Consider the following 14,946-nt stretch of genomic DNA (forward strand, 5'->3'; position numbering starts at 1 on the left):
CACAAACTGTTTCAGTGGTGTCTCTAACCTTCATATTTTTACAGTAGCTTAAAATCTGTTGTGAACTGTAAGCTGGCGCGTCGGGGCTCAACCCTCCTGCTGGGCCGGAGGGGAGCCACACCGACTCGCTCCTTGTCCCCTCTACGTGGGAAGTCCAGACCCTCTGGAGCAGGGGGGCTGGATAACGGCAATCAGTCTCAATATAAGTCCAGTCCCTCTGGAGCAGGGGGGGCTGGATAACGGCAATCAGTCTCAATATGAGTCCAGGTCCCGACCCTCAGGCAGGGGCCGCACAAGGCACACAGTCACTAAGTATACGCCCCGGCCCTCAGTTAGGGCGGGCAACCGGACAGCAGTCCTTGGGCTCAGACCTCTGGAGCAGGGGCTGAGCAACAGCAAAGTCAATATTGGCTCAGGCCTCTGGAGCAGGGGCTGAGCAACAGCAAAGGCAATATAGGCTCAGGCCTCTGGAGCAGGGGCTGAGCAACAGCAAAGGCAATATAGGCTCAGGCCTCTGGAGCAGGGGCTGAGCAACAGCAGAGTCAATATAGGCTCAGGCCTCTGGAGCAGGGGCTGAGCAACAGCAAAGTCAATATAGGCTCAGGCCTCTGGAGCAGGGGCTGAGCAACAGCAGAGTCAATATAGGCTCAGGCCTCTGGAGCAGGGGCTGAGCAACAGCAGAGTCAATATAGGCTCAGGCCTCTGGAGCAGGGGCTGAGCAACAGCAGAGTCAATATAGGCTCAGGCCTCTGGAGCAGGGGCTGAGCAACAGCAAAGTCAATATAGGCTCAGTTGCCTGAGCGCTGAGGTGAGGGGGAAACTGCCACCCGCGAGTGGGGTGGCAGGGGGAACACAGGCCCTCCCACTCCACTGTGTTCCAGCCCGGGGCCCTATTAGCGGCTCTCACAGCCGCTGGTCAGTGGGGTCCTGACCGCAACACACTGACATGGGGACCTCAGTGTCCGTAGCCTGACAGGGGTCGGCTATCCCCGGGCTACACTCCATATCCCCCTCGGGGCCTACCTGCACACTTGGATCAGGTTCGGGCCAGTCAAAGGTCCTCGGCTCCTCCGGGTCCGGGCTTGCGGGGAGGTCGGGTAGTGCCTCCGGAAAGTCCGGCCAGGCTTGCTCCGGCGGTTCTTCCGGGAAGCAGGGCCGGGAAAGCCCCGGCGGCTCCTCTTCGGGGGGGGCGCAGGGGCGGTCCAGCGGGTGGTCCCAGTACCTGTCACGGGGCGGCTCGGGCGGCTCCTCCTCCTCGTAGTGGGCGCGGGGAAGCGGAGGCCAGTCTGGGCAGCTGCCTTGGTTCCTAGAAGGCTCCCGGTCAGGAGCTCCCGCCGGCACGTCTGCTCCCGGCGGCTGCTGGCTCCTGACTGAGCTCTGGCGTCTTCCTTTTATACTTCCTGTCCCGCCCCTTGACTTCCGGGGGGCGGGGACAGGAAGTGGTGTCTCAGCCCACTTGGGCGTCTGGCAAGGAGCTCCCTCTGCTGGGCCGGAGGGGAGCCACACCGACTCGCTACATGAACATTAAAAATGCAACTTTAATTTATTGCAGCTTGACTGGCTGTTTCAGATTGTATGTACACATTTCAAACTGCCCATTCCTGTGCAATATTAATTGTGAAAACTATAGCATCTTGGCAACTTTTGCTCCCTGAGGAGGCTATTATGAACATTAGCTAAGCAATTCTGTTGCAGTAGATCTTTCTGAAGGCTCGGAGGTGAGTTTAGCACCTTTGCTTGCCTACGTTTTAACGATGGTTTTGAGGTTACTTCTTCAGAGGAGTTTGCCTCTTTGTTCTTGTGCCCTCCCTCAAAGTGTTTCTGCCACTTCTGTTTGGGAGCGTCTAGAAGAGCTTCCTTTGCTGCTAGACAGGCCAGGGATTGTTACTGCAGAGAAACAACGTATTCCCACATGCCAACTCACCTAGAGAGTGAGGGATACAAACCAGGCTTCTGAGCTTGAGCACTAATCCAAGGGCTCAGGCTTGCTCTGATATTTAACAACATGGGGCCGAGCACCCAGAAGTCCCACTGGAATGGGGACTCCTGATGCTCAGCCCACTGAACATCAGGGCCACATCACTATTATGAAAACAAAGGCCAACACAACTTTCTAAAAATCAGGTAAAAACTCATTCAAAGATCCCCACACAGCTTTCCCAGTAGCACTGCCTCCTCCCCTTCTCCATACGGAAGGACACTGTTTTAATAGTTTGATACATGACCTCAGTATGGCTGGTAACACCACTTTTCTAACAGCTCCAACACCGAACATCCTGGTCTATGGATCCTCCTGTAAGTGGGAATGTATTTGGTGTTACGAAGCCTTTGTCCTAGTGAGTTAGTAATACTTTGCTTTGAAAATGTAAAACAGCATCATTGCTGTGTGCAAACTTGAATTGATCCTGACACCACCCTGCTAATAGGTTAAGTGACTTGGCCATACCCAAACCGTGAGTCAACAGCTGAGGCAGGATTAGAGCTAAGGAGTTTAACTCAGCCCCGTGCTCAGGCTGCCATAGCCCTCGGGCAGGGCTTTGTGAGCTGACGGCATATTTGTGTAAATCGGTGCTTTACACAAAGACTAAACGTACACTAGAAAACCGCTCTCGGCCAGGTTTGGAATTATACAAGCTAACCACACCTGTTGGGCAGAGATGGGTGTTGGAGGCTATCTACCCGTAACCACTTGAAGTGTTATTGGACACGTTTTGCTAATGCATTTTGACTTGTGCGGTTATACTGGCTGCCAGCTGCAAGAACTGGTATTGGTTCACAAATCCCCCTTTAATAATGTCTAGTTATACAGATTACAAAACCTAACCCTTCCCTCAGAGTCATCCCCCTACTTCAGTATCTTATGAACATACACGTTTTGTCCACCCCGTAACTTATGTAACAAAGAATGTTTAACTCCCATCCTTCCTTCCACAGGGTGCAAAAATGAAAAGCATGGGCAGATCTTTAAAGAATTAATGCAGACCCCAAATTTCAGGATTACCGTGGTGGATGACTGTGATACAGTGGAGATCTGCGGAGCCTTAAAAGTTAGTGATTCCAAACCAAATAATTGTTTTTTTTAGGGCCAAATTCTACCCTCACGTCTCGTTTCAAGGTTCCCTGGTCTAGTGCTGGCTCCACCACCAGGTCATTAGATGGCCTTGGGCAAATCATATGGGAATATGTACGTACCTCATAAGTGTGTTGAGGAATGATTGGTTGTAGAGCATTTCGGAACAAATTATACAAATGCTTTCCTTATTGTAGGTATGCATGCTTCTGAGAGCGGAATTTGGTCCTTAATACTTCCTTGTCTAGGCAGATCATAAGCTCGTAGTGGTAGGAATTCCTAGCACGTGTATGTGCAGCATCTAGCACAATTGTTACTCTCATCTTATTTGGTGCCTCAGAGCCCTCCTGTAATACAAGTAATCATAACAGACTATCATTCAAACTACAATTACAACTTAAGTTAGATTTCTTTATCAAAGAGTTGGTTTTTTTTTAATAAATAAAAAGGTGGCAAAAGGATGGAGTGTCCTCTTTAAGCAAATGTTTTCTTTCTAAGTTCAAGTAATAACTTACAAGGAAATAACAGACTGTAAGCTCTGTGGGGCAGGAACCATGTCTCCCAGTGGTGTTGTAACACATTTAGGAATAGTGGCACTCCAATCCTGATTGGGACCTCTGCATTCAACTGCAATGTAAATGAGAAATACTACTAAAGTTGAAGCCTGTTCCAAGCAGCACTTGAGTGAGATGGATAGTTTGCTTTAAAACCCATTGAAAATGCACTCCAGCATACAGCGCAGTCGTATATTCTTATCATTCAACTTATTCTGACAAAAAGCATCAGTGGCTTGAACTGAATCGGTGTGTGGTTTACCTATAAGTAAATCAGTTATTTACACACACAAACATGTATCCCAGGCAGGTTTCAGTGGAATGTTTTTTGTATGGAAATAGCCCAGTCCTGGCTCCTACTGAAATGAGAGTTTCAGCAGTAATGGTGCAGAGAGCAAAACTGAGGCATGAGCATTTCTGGGACTTCAAACTTAAAGGTAGCCACACTAACACCTACTACTACAATATATCGTGAACTACGCTGTCTGACTACAAAGTTTGGGATATTTTTGATTAAGCATTTGATTGGGATGCCCAGTGAACCTCTTTCCGACTTTTGTAAGGATAGTAAAATGTTCCCATAGGCCAGGGGTCGGCAACCTTTCAGAAGTGCCGTGCCGAGTCTTAATTTATTCACTCTAATTTAAGGTTTCGCATGCCAGTAATACATTTTAACATTTTTAGAATGTCTCTTTCTATAAGTCTATAATATATAACTAAACTATTGTTGTATGTAAAGTAAATAAGTTTTTTAAAATGTTTAAGAAGCTTCATTTAAAATTAAATTAAAATGCAGAGCCCCCCCGGACTGGTGGTCAGGACCCGGGCAGTGTGAGTGCCACTGAAAATCAGTTCGCGTGCCGCAGGTTGCCTACTCCTGCTGTAGGCATAGGCCAAGTTTGATCTACTGCAACCAATGTTTATGGAGGTAGAAATCCAGGCTAGGCAAAGATTCAATTAAAAGATAAGAACAGAAGGGTCACGAGATCCCGCTGCCAACCTGGCAACAAGGGGAAAAAATTATTCCAGCTGCATTATATGGCCAAATTTTTAACACAGTGCCCTTCATTTTGCACCCGGAAATAAGTGGGAACATTTTTTTAGGCCTTAGAAGTCCAATTACTTGACATTTAAGTGCTATGAAGTATGCTTACAATTATTTGGAATTGGAATACCTGGGAGCACTCAGGTAAAAACAGGTTTACTTACTGTGTTCACTTACAGTTTAGCATATGCTACCAAAGAACTGCACGTCTTATCTGACTTGGTTTCCTTCTCTCTTTTGCACCTTTTCTATTAAACTGGTTTTAGAACATAGTAGCAGTAGGAGCTGGATTCTGCGATGGATTGGACTTTGGCGATAATACTAAAGCAGCAGTCATTCGTTTGGGCCTCATGGAAATGGTAGCCTTTGCAAAGCTGTTCTGCAGGGGTTCAGTAGCAATAGCTACTTTTCTGGAGAGCTGCGGTGTTGCTGATCTAATCACTACATGCTACGGGGGGCGCAACAGGAAAGTAGCTGAAGCCTTTGTGCGGACAGGAAAAGTAAGGAGCATTTTTGAGGCATCATAAGCCCATGTGTTAATCAATTGCGTTTTTACACACACAACAGTCATCTTCCTGATGAAAGGATAACACTCCCTCAATGATCTAAGAGAGGAGGGTTCAGAAGTGACTCTTGCTCTCCTTGCCAACTGCAAAGACTGTTTCAGTAGCACATATTATTCCAAACGTGTCCCAAGAGTTGAAAGCTTTGGACTGAACAAAGATGAACTAAAATAAATTGGAAGGAGAGAGAATAGTTCCCCACAATTCTAGAATAAGTGAAAATCCTCTTCCCCCTTGGAACAGCACATCCAGTGCTGCTTCCTTCTGCTTATAAAAGCAAAAGGTTATATAATATGGACTGAATGCCTCAGCCACTGCTTAGGGACCCGAGAAAGAATCTGTTCAAGCCTCCCACTACCTTCTGTTCATTAATCACTTGGCCTATAACAAAAGTACAAGGCAGGCGTGGGCTGCAGTTTAATCACTGGATTCTTTTGTCTAACATTTTCAGAAGCCTTCTGCTTGAAACACTCTGTTCCGTTATGCAGCTTCCTTTTATTCTGTTTGTGTGATCACTCTCATTTCTTCTAGTCTATTGAGGAACTGGAAAAAGAGATGCTGAATGGACAAAAGCTACAAGGTCCTCAGACTTCAGCTGAAGTCTATAAGATGCTGAAACAGAAAAACATGATTGATAAGTAAGTTTGATTTTTTTGAATATTTAGTTGACAGACTTGTTATAAGCAAAAGTTATTACTAGTTCACAACTGTTTAAAGGTCTTTATGAAACAAGTATATAGTCTGTCCATGTCCATAAAGGACCAGGTGTCCACATCTCAAGGCACCATCACTGTTCACATTAGCCTGCACTCTTACTGGCAGTACCAACAGAACAGGCCAAAGGCTGAATGGTATGCAGAACGAACTGCTTCACCTAACAATGGTCCTTTCCAAAAAAACAAAAAAGGAAAGTTTGAGATGCAGTGTTGGAGGAAACCTGGGTACCTGATCTGTAGACAAGTAAGATTTCATGCTGTATCAGTGTTACACCTTTCACGGATACTAGCTACAGTATTAACTTTAACTGTGCCTTCTCTTAGTAAGCTATGCAGAATAATCTTTCTAAACAAAGACTGTTTGTGTGCTGAAAAATTTCTGTGCAGTAGGAGCATTTTAGTGGCACAAGGGGATGCTATTGGAGTACAGAGCCATTTAAACACAGTTTCCTTTATGACCTGAAAAATCAAAAAAGGAATCCTACAGAAAGTGGACACATGGATGAATGCTAAGGAGGAGTACAAAAGAACAGTGTAAGCAGGTAGGGTCAATGAGAAAGGATAAAGGCATAAAATGAGTTATCTAGCAAGGGGCATAAAGGCAAGAAGTTCTTTAAATACACTAGGATCAAGAGAAAGACGGAGGAAAGTGTAGGTCATCTATTTAGATGAGAAGAAGAGCTAATAACCGATGACATCAAGAAGGCTGAGGTGTTTAATGCCTATTTGGCTACAGTCTTCACCAAAAAGGTTAATGACTAGCTACTCACAGTATTAACAAGGGGAAGGAAAGCCGTCCAAAATAGGAAAATAAAAGGTTAGATTAGAGGCTATTTAAATTAGATGTATTCAAGTCAGCAAGGATTGATGAAATTCATCCGAGGGTACTTAAACCAACTGAAGCAATCTTGGAACCATTAGTAATTACCTTTGAGTACTCATGGAGGACTGGCGGGGTCTCAGAGGACTGGCGCAGGACAAAAAACACAGTATCCATCTTTAAAAGGGGGAATAAAGAGGACCTGGGAAATTATAGATCAGCCATATTAACATTGATACCAAAATACTAGAACATATTATTAGACAATCAGTTTGTAAACACTTAGAGGAGAATATGTTTATAAGGAATAGCCAGCATAGATTTGTCAAGAACAAATCACAACAAACCAACCTGATCTCCTCCTTTAGAGGGTTACTAGCCTAGTGGATGGGAAAGGAAGCCAGAGATGTGATATCTTGATTTTAGTAGGGCTTTTGATGTCTCACATGACATTCTCAAACAAATTAGGGGAAATGGTCTAGATTAAATTAATGTGAGGTGGGTGCACAAAGTGTGGAAAGACCACACTCAGAGAGTAAAAAAAAACAGGAGTACTCAGAGTTCAAGTATTCGTTGTCAGTCTGGAAGGACATATCCAGTGGGGTCCCACAGTGCTCAGTCCCGAGCCTGGAATTACCTCAATATTTTAATTAATGACTTGGAAGACTGAGTGGAGAGTGTGCTTATAAATATTTGCAGATGACAAAGTGCTTGCAACCCCACCCAATGGGGTTAGGAAGGGTTAGGCTGGGTTTGAATTAAAAAATAACTAAATGCAAACGCGCAACTACACAATGGGGACTAAATGGCCGGGTACAGTACTGGTGAAAAAGATCTGGGGGTTATCATGGATCACAAATTGAGTACGAGTCAACAGTGCGATGCAGTTTAAAAAAAAAGCAGTTATGGGGTATATTATCAGGAGCATCATATGTAAGACATGGGAGACAATTGTTCTGCTATACTTGGCACTGGTAAGGCCTCAGCAGGAGTAGTGTGTCCAATTTTGGGTGCCACACTAAGAAATACGTGGACAAATTGGAGACAGCGTCAATAGGAGAGCAACAAATATGATAAAAGGTTTAGGAAACCTGATTTAGGAGGACAGGTTTAAAAAAACAAAAACAAACAACTGGGCATGATTACTCTTGAGAAGAGAAGACTTACGTCTTCAAATATGTTAAGGGCTGTTATAAAGAGGACTAATCAATTGTTCTACATGTCCTTGCAGGTAGGACAACTAGTAATGGGCTTAGTCTGCAGCCAGGGAGATTTAGGTTAGATATTAGGAAAAACTTTTTAACTATAAAGATAGCTAAGCTCCGGAATAGGCATCAAAGAGAAGCTGTGGAATCCCCATCTTAGCGAGTTCAGAACAGGTTGGACAAACACCTGTCAGATGGTCTAGGTTTATTTGGTCCTGCCTCGGCCAAAGGGGCTGGACTTGCTGACACCTCAAAGTCCATTCAAGCCTCACATTTTTATGATTCTATATATGCACTTGAGATTACAAATGAAAACATTTGAATTACAATTAGGCTTTGCCTCTGTTTCAGCTTGCACAATGAAAGTAGCTGAGTCTTTCAGGTTCTCTTACACTAGCACACTGCTGCAGTATTTAGGGTGGAAGCACTGTAAGGAGGCATTGGGAAAAAAAACCTTGTCCATTGGAATTATAATAATTATGGAAAAAACTTCTCTTGGTTTTAGATTTCATAAAAGCTTGTTTTGACAGCTAAATTATGCACTTAGTTTCAAATCAATTCCATTCTCTCATTCTTGACTGTAAAATTATCTAACTTAAAAGGCAACCAGCAAAGTGAAAAAATTCTTTGCTTCTTTATGCTATGTAAGGGAAACCATGTGAGGTTCAGTTCTGCATGCTTTTAGCTTAGAAATATCACAGCTTGTCTTTCCTGGAAGACTCCTTAGGAGGAGTAGGGAGCAGAAGGGAGCTTTCCAAGTCCTTAATTGAAAGCACAGGTTGTTGAGTTTTTTCCATATTCTCCCACCTGTTTGTCAAGCATTAGTGTTAAATGGGGTAGGGAAGGTGTCTGCCTAAGATAAACAGTAACATCCTTTCCTCTCAATTGGGCCAGTTTCATTCTCTTTGTACTTCATGTCTAAATCCTACAACTAGCTCTCCAGTTATCCAGACAATCTCTGGGGGGGAAAAAAACACATGATAGATAGGCCTAAAATTTTGAGAGAAGAGGAAATTGTGAAAGGAGTGGGGAAAAGCAGCATGTAAACCCTTCAAACTTTTACATCCCAAAGCAGAAAAAGGCAGCACTTTTCCCCCAACCCCCATTTTCATAGGTGTCAAGAATAGTGAAGCTGTTTGCATAAAAGTAAACTTTCAAAACCACTTTCAATTATTTCATCCTTCTTTTAGGTTTCCATTGTTCTCAACTGTCTACCAGATCTGCTATGAGGGTAGGTTGGTCCAAGAATTCATCTCTTGTCTACAGAATCATCCACAACACATGTAAGAATTTCACGTGGCTCATCCGGATGTGCATTCATCTCTTCTGGGCTTCTCTCGACTTGGTAGTAAATAAAAGCTGCCAAATAAGTCATGTGGCACATAACTCTTCTTGTAAAGGCAATGTAGACTTTTTTTTGGTACAGTCAGCCTGAATATTTCAATATTATCTCCAAGGAAGTAGGATGGATACAGGATTTAATAACCTTAATTAATACGGGTTTGACTTTGGTTGGTCTTTTCAGAATCAGCCCTAGGAAAATTCTTTTCTTTCCTGTTGATAATAAGTAATGCTAAAGATTTTGTCACAAATGTTTTTAGTAAAAGACACAGGTCATGGGCAAAACAGAGAGAAATTCATGGAATCCATAACCTGTCCATGACTTCTACTAAAAATATCCCTGACAAAATGGGGATCCTCGGATCCCCACACTATGAGGCAGCAATGCAGGGGCAAGGAGCCGCCTGCAGCAGTTGGTGGTTGTTGGGTATCCCTATCACCTGCAGCTCCTGGCATCCCCCAGGAGCCAGGAGCTTGGGTTCCCCACTGAAGCCCAGGGCTGCCCGCTACCTGCAGTGTCTGGGAGCTTGGGGTTCCCCTCCACCTCTAGCCTGAAACTGGGTGGATGTTTCCCTCACCCCCCAGCACCTGGGAGCTGCAGGGGTTACCCCGCCAGCTGGGGTTGCAGGGAGCTTGGGGCTCCCCTGCCACTTCATGCCAGGACTCCAGTTCCCCTGCTGCAATGCCCACAGAGGCTGGGAGGTCAGGGTTTTTCCTGCCACCGCCAGCAGGGAGCTTGTTCCTCAGCCTGCAGCAGCAGGGAGTTTGGGGGTTCCCCTGCTGCCCGCAGTGGCTGGGAGCTCCGGGGCCCTCCAGATGCTGCGGGGGTACCCTGCAACTCCCTGCGCCAGTGGGCGGTGTGGACTCTGCAGCTCCCAACCATCGGAGGCTGAAGTCACGGATTCCATGACTAAATCAGAGACTTAATTATAAGCAGTCCTCATACTCATCTGCCCCCCACCCACATCAAATCTAATTCTCGTGCACCTTATCACTTTGCCCACTAATATTTCTCATACAGAAACAGTGCAAAGATGCATGTAATTTGGAGAAAAACCACTTGGAAAATAAATAAAAAATTAGTTAACTTTTCCTTAAGAAAAGACTACTTCAGTATTGTCAAGCGGCAAACATGGGCTTATACAGTTCCCCTGAAATACAATTCCAATTCAAAAGCAAGGTGTCAATACAATTTCTTACCCAATTTGATTTCCTAATAGAAAGCTTGTAGAAAAGGGTAATTGTTACTCTACTCAAATATGACTGACTGTTCAGTAAACACAATCAAAGCAGTTTAATAGAATGAAAATCTTACCTCTGAAGCTTCCATGTGTCCTGGTGAGGGATTTTCATTAATTTCTTTTCTTAAAGTACAAGGATTTCGGAGAGATTAAATAACAGTGCAAAATGCATCTGTGTTTAGCATCAGTATTTCTCAGCAACTGATGCCTAGTAATTATCATTAGTCAAGATAGCAAATGTATCTAAGACTGATAATTAGGGTCCAAGCTTCACCCTGATGTATACCATGTGCAATACTGTTGATTTCAATGGGGGTGACAAGTGTGCAAAGAGCGGTAGAATTTGGCCAGTGAAGTTAAAGCCCTTGAGGTTTCACTGCTACACACGCACAAAATAATTGCTATAAACGCACAGACTTCCTATATTACATTGGTGAATGAGTCTCTGCATTTTAACTCTAGGTAGGAGGCCCCATTAGAGGCCAGTGCAACTTCATGCATCATCCAGTAGACAGCAAGCACTGCAGCCACAACCCTGCTCCTCCTAGAGATTAAGCTAGCCAGTTCCATCATGCATTCTACACTCAAAGATATCCACATCACTACTGAATCTTAGTGACACCCATGCTGACTCATGCACCAATGTTTTAAATTTGCTACAGTTGGCAGCCAGATTTCAAGGCTGTAATTTAACTTTTTGAACACCGTTTTATAACTGTTTGGCTAACTTTGCATACTTGATGTTTTCCAGGGTTAAAGCCATCTATGAATGAATTGTGGTACTTTTTTATATTCCAACCTTCTGAAAAAACATGTACATTAAGGATGTAACCTACTTTTTGCACAAAATTGCCTCTATTTCGCTGTCATGCTAGGGCATAAGTTAGTATTTTATAAATTCTCTATACAAAGACTGAAGAAAAAGATTTTTACATTAGAAAGATTTTTTTCTTCCACATTTTACAAGAACCCTGTTACATCCCTGACATTGATTTGTTCAGATTAAAAATATAGAACCATGGGGGAAAAAAAACAAAAACCTCCGCCTTAAAGATGATCAGGAAACAGCCACACAACTCCCATCCATTTCAATGGGAAGTGTATGCCTAAATTCCTTACACAGCTTTGAAAACTTCAACTTACGTCTTTTTGGGGTTGAATGTAAATATGTTGCATGATTTTTAAATGGAAATTACGATCATAGGTTTGAAGTTTTGGGCCCTTTCTTTGCTCTCCTTAGTCAGGCCAAACTCCATTTGAAGTCATTTTAATATTATAGTGCGTTTTCAGGTTTAGACAATGTATATCGAGTACGAGTTCATATAAGTATAAAGCAATTTAACTCTGCTAAATTTATAAATATTTGCTGTAATTTCATTTTGCAAAGGCACGGTTAAAATAATTGACAATTCTAATACATAAATTACTCTCTGTTTAGTTTGAATTTACAATGTGTGTCATTCTCAGAGAAGGGCAAGACTGAGATACAATTTTCTAGACAAGTGTTTATTGATGTACAAGGATTTGTTTCATTATTTGAAGATGGCAGTACCTAACACATGAAAACAAAACCTTCCACTCACAACAGCACAAACAAAAGTTAGCCCTTAATCCTCAATTCCAGTCACAAAAAATAATGTAAAATTTACTCTACATTTATATTCTGTACTAAAATAGGAAACACATACTCAAGGTCACAGTCAGTTCTCTCATCCAAAATAATTCTGTTTTCAGAATAAAGGTGACATTTGTACCCATAGGCCCAATACCACATACCACACAAACGTACCACTTAATGTATACGCATGGACCTTAACCTTGCAAAGCGATATAAATGCATACAGAGCCTTACACCCACATCATCCCTTCCATCTCACTTTGCAGAGTCAGGACTTTATACTGCTCAGCCACAGGTCACCAACTTGACATTAATAGGAACTCTGGAGAAGAAAAAACATACGCCTCTCCAGCTGCACTGAGATACATTAGTGTAGAAAAAATTTCAGGACAGAAAATATTTGAAAACAGGCACCGTCCCTCCTAAATAAGGGCAGAGGACATACGATTTTAGATTAGATATTTGTTCCTAGTTTACTAGTGCACATCAAAAAGATAAACTACATTGTACTAACAGTCAAGTAAAACATTGGAGCAAAATTCTCCTTAGACACCTGCAATGGATCCAGATTCCAAAGTCCCAGGAGTCAGCTCATTTAAGAGAGCACAGCACTGGAGTAACAGTACTGCCTGGTGGTTTGGAGCATTTTGCTCATTGCAAACAATTTATCTGACCAAGAACTATCCCTCTCTCCCTGTAATTCTTTGAGACCAGTGCCACTGTTGTGTTCCTCAAATCTAGCTCACCTGAACTTTCAGTTGCTATTTTAGATTAAAACTAGGAAAAAAAATTGTGAAACACCTTTGAGAAAGGCGACACTGTTTTTTCCTATAAGCAAATATGTAGTGCTTTACAAAATAATTATAATATAAATCAAGAAAATTCAGCTACAGCAAGTCAAGTAACTTATTTGCTAGTCCAGGAAGAAAGCTGTAAGTACATCACAGAATAAGTGCAACTAGGAAGCAAGAGTAGCTTCCTGCAGGTTATTTTAGAAAAATAACACTGACAATTTTGTTAGACAACACTTAAGGCTGCCTAAATGACTGTTTAAAGTAGGACTTTCAGCTGTATATTCTGCATTCTGAAATGGCTTATGCTTCCTACTCTAATTCTGCTCTTAAAAACCTGAGATGTTTTTACTTATTCAGCTTGAGATTTGGAAGTTAACAGTATGTTGAATATTTAAATCTAAGACAGTATAGAAAACTGAGGTAGGTGGTTTTATTCAGTTATTCCTTCTGAGATGGAAAGGGATATTTCCACTGCACTGGCAGCCACCTCTTCACTCTCACCTTAAAGGTGACCTCATTACATCTATCAGCCATCACATTGTTATTACAATGGGGCTACCTGTCATTAGCTTACTAATATAAAAATATCGAGTGTTTGATTTAACCTGTTCAAATACATTTTTCTACAAAAATCAGGAAGTCACTTCCAACTCTACCATTCATAGCTGGATTCTTGACTGCTGCATGTGCTCACAGAAATCATGACTGAAATCTCAGGATTATTAAGGCAATTATATTTTTACTTCACTGGATACATTAAAAACAACTACTCAGCAAGTACTGTTAAGTCTGCCTGGAAGTGTTCTGACACGTAGGTGAGTTCTCCCTCTACAATGCACGATGGTCACTTTCACTTATTATATAGTACACAATGCAGATGTAAGAAAGCACTGTCTTTTCAAGTCACCTTACATGTTTCACTACATTCTCAGAGAACAGACTGAGCAATTGGGATAGATAACTGTTCAGTTGAAGATAAGATTATTCATTCAAAGATAGCAAGTTTCACATTTGTACAGACAGGAGATCAAATGTCAAATGCAATAAATTAACACTGGTAAAAATGCTTAACAGCTATAAAGTTAATCAGAAAGTTGAGACAGTGCAAATATTTTACATTATTAAGAAAAAATAACCAAGAAAAATTTTCAAGTATAAAAAGCATCATTGTTGAGTGATGCTACTTAAATTCTATTATTGCACGACAGACAAAAGATACAATATCAACCTCTGGGGCCTAAGAAATCTTTTCAAACCATTATGCGTTTTCAAGGAACCATTTCACACTGTTGTTGCGTTGTGTATATATTAACATTTATCGGTCTGTTCATTATTTTTAGTGTGTCTTAATCCAAATTTGTATGCGTTTTAAAAAACTATAGCAATTAGGGATAAAATGTTTTAAACACACATATTTAAAGCTAATTTAGGCCTCGTATAATTTAAAGCAGTGTATATAACTTGGAACTAGCCCAATGCAAAGGATTCTCAGTTATGATTCCTTAGGGCAGTTTTAACTTGTGTAGCAAATTGGGGATTCAGTGACATTGGCCACATTACAAAAACCCTATTTTTATGGGGATAATGTTAAAAAAAATGCAGTAGGCATACAAAGATTTTTCTTTAACATGCATATAACCATAACGGAAACTCTCCCTACTAATGGACAAGTTCATCTGTGACCAGAGGATTTTTATTCCATATCTTCACCCTTTTTTCCTTGCAAAAAGTCCCTGACAAATCCATTTCCTTATAGCAGCTTAAAGGGAGGTTAGAAGATAGTTATCCTCCTTGTCTTGGTATATGCTGGAACCACTGGGCACTCCTGCCCCCTCACATCTGTAATGGAAACAGTTTTCTGAGAATCAGAACTATCAGCATGGACAGACTGAATAGGGCAAGACTTATTTGTAAGTCCAAAAGGGGTAAGATACGGGCAAGTTTGCATCTCTAAGTGCCCCCAGGAGCAGCCATCCTGT

At 42.2% G+C, this 14,946-nt stretch overlaps 1 protein-coding gene across 5 annotated transcripts in view; it reads left to right on the forward strand.

Moving 5' to 3' along the window:
- LOC123378361 (glycerol-3-phosphate dehydrogenase [NAD(+)], cytoplasmic-like) overlaps window positions 1–11,992 on the forward strand; it is a 58,075-nt gene extending 46,083 nt beyond the window's left edge. For all 5 annotated transcript variants that reach the window (XM_045032028.1, XM_045032027.1, XM_045032029.1 and 2 more), the window contains 4 exons: window positions 2,935–3,047; window positions 4,936–5,169; window positions 5,764–5,870; window positions 9,164–11,992. In XM_045032028.1, coding sequence (XP_044887963.1) covers window positions 2,935–3,047; window positions 4,936–5,169; window positions 5,764–5,870; window positions 9,164–9,260 — 551 coding nt within the window. In that variant the 3' untranslated portion in view covers window positions 9,261–11,992. The remainder of the gene's footprint in view (window positions 1–2,934; window positions 3,048–4,935; window positions 5,170–5,763; window positions 5,871–9,163) is intronic.
- Window positions 11,993–14,946: the final 2,954 nt, after the last annotated feature.

Source organism: Mauremys mutica, chromosome 10 (assembly GCF_020497125.1).
Source record: "Mauremys mutica isolate MM-2020 ecotype Southern chromosome 10, ASM2049712v1, whole genome shotgun sequence".
NCBI lineage: Eukaryota > Metazoa > Chordata > Testudines > Geoemydidae > Mauremys > Mauremys mutica.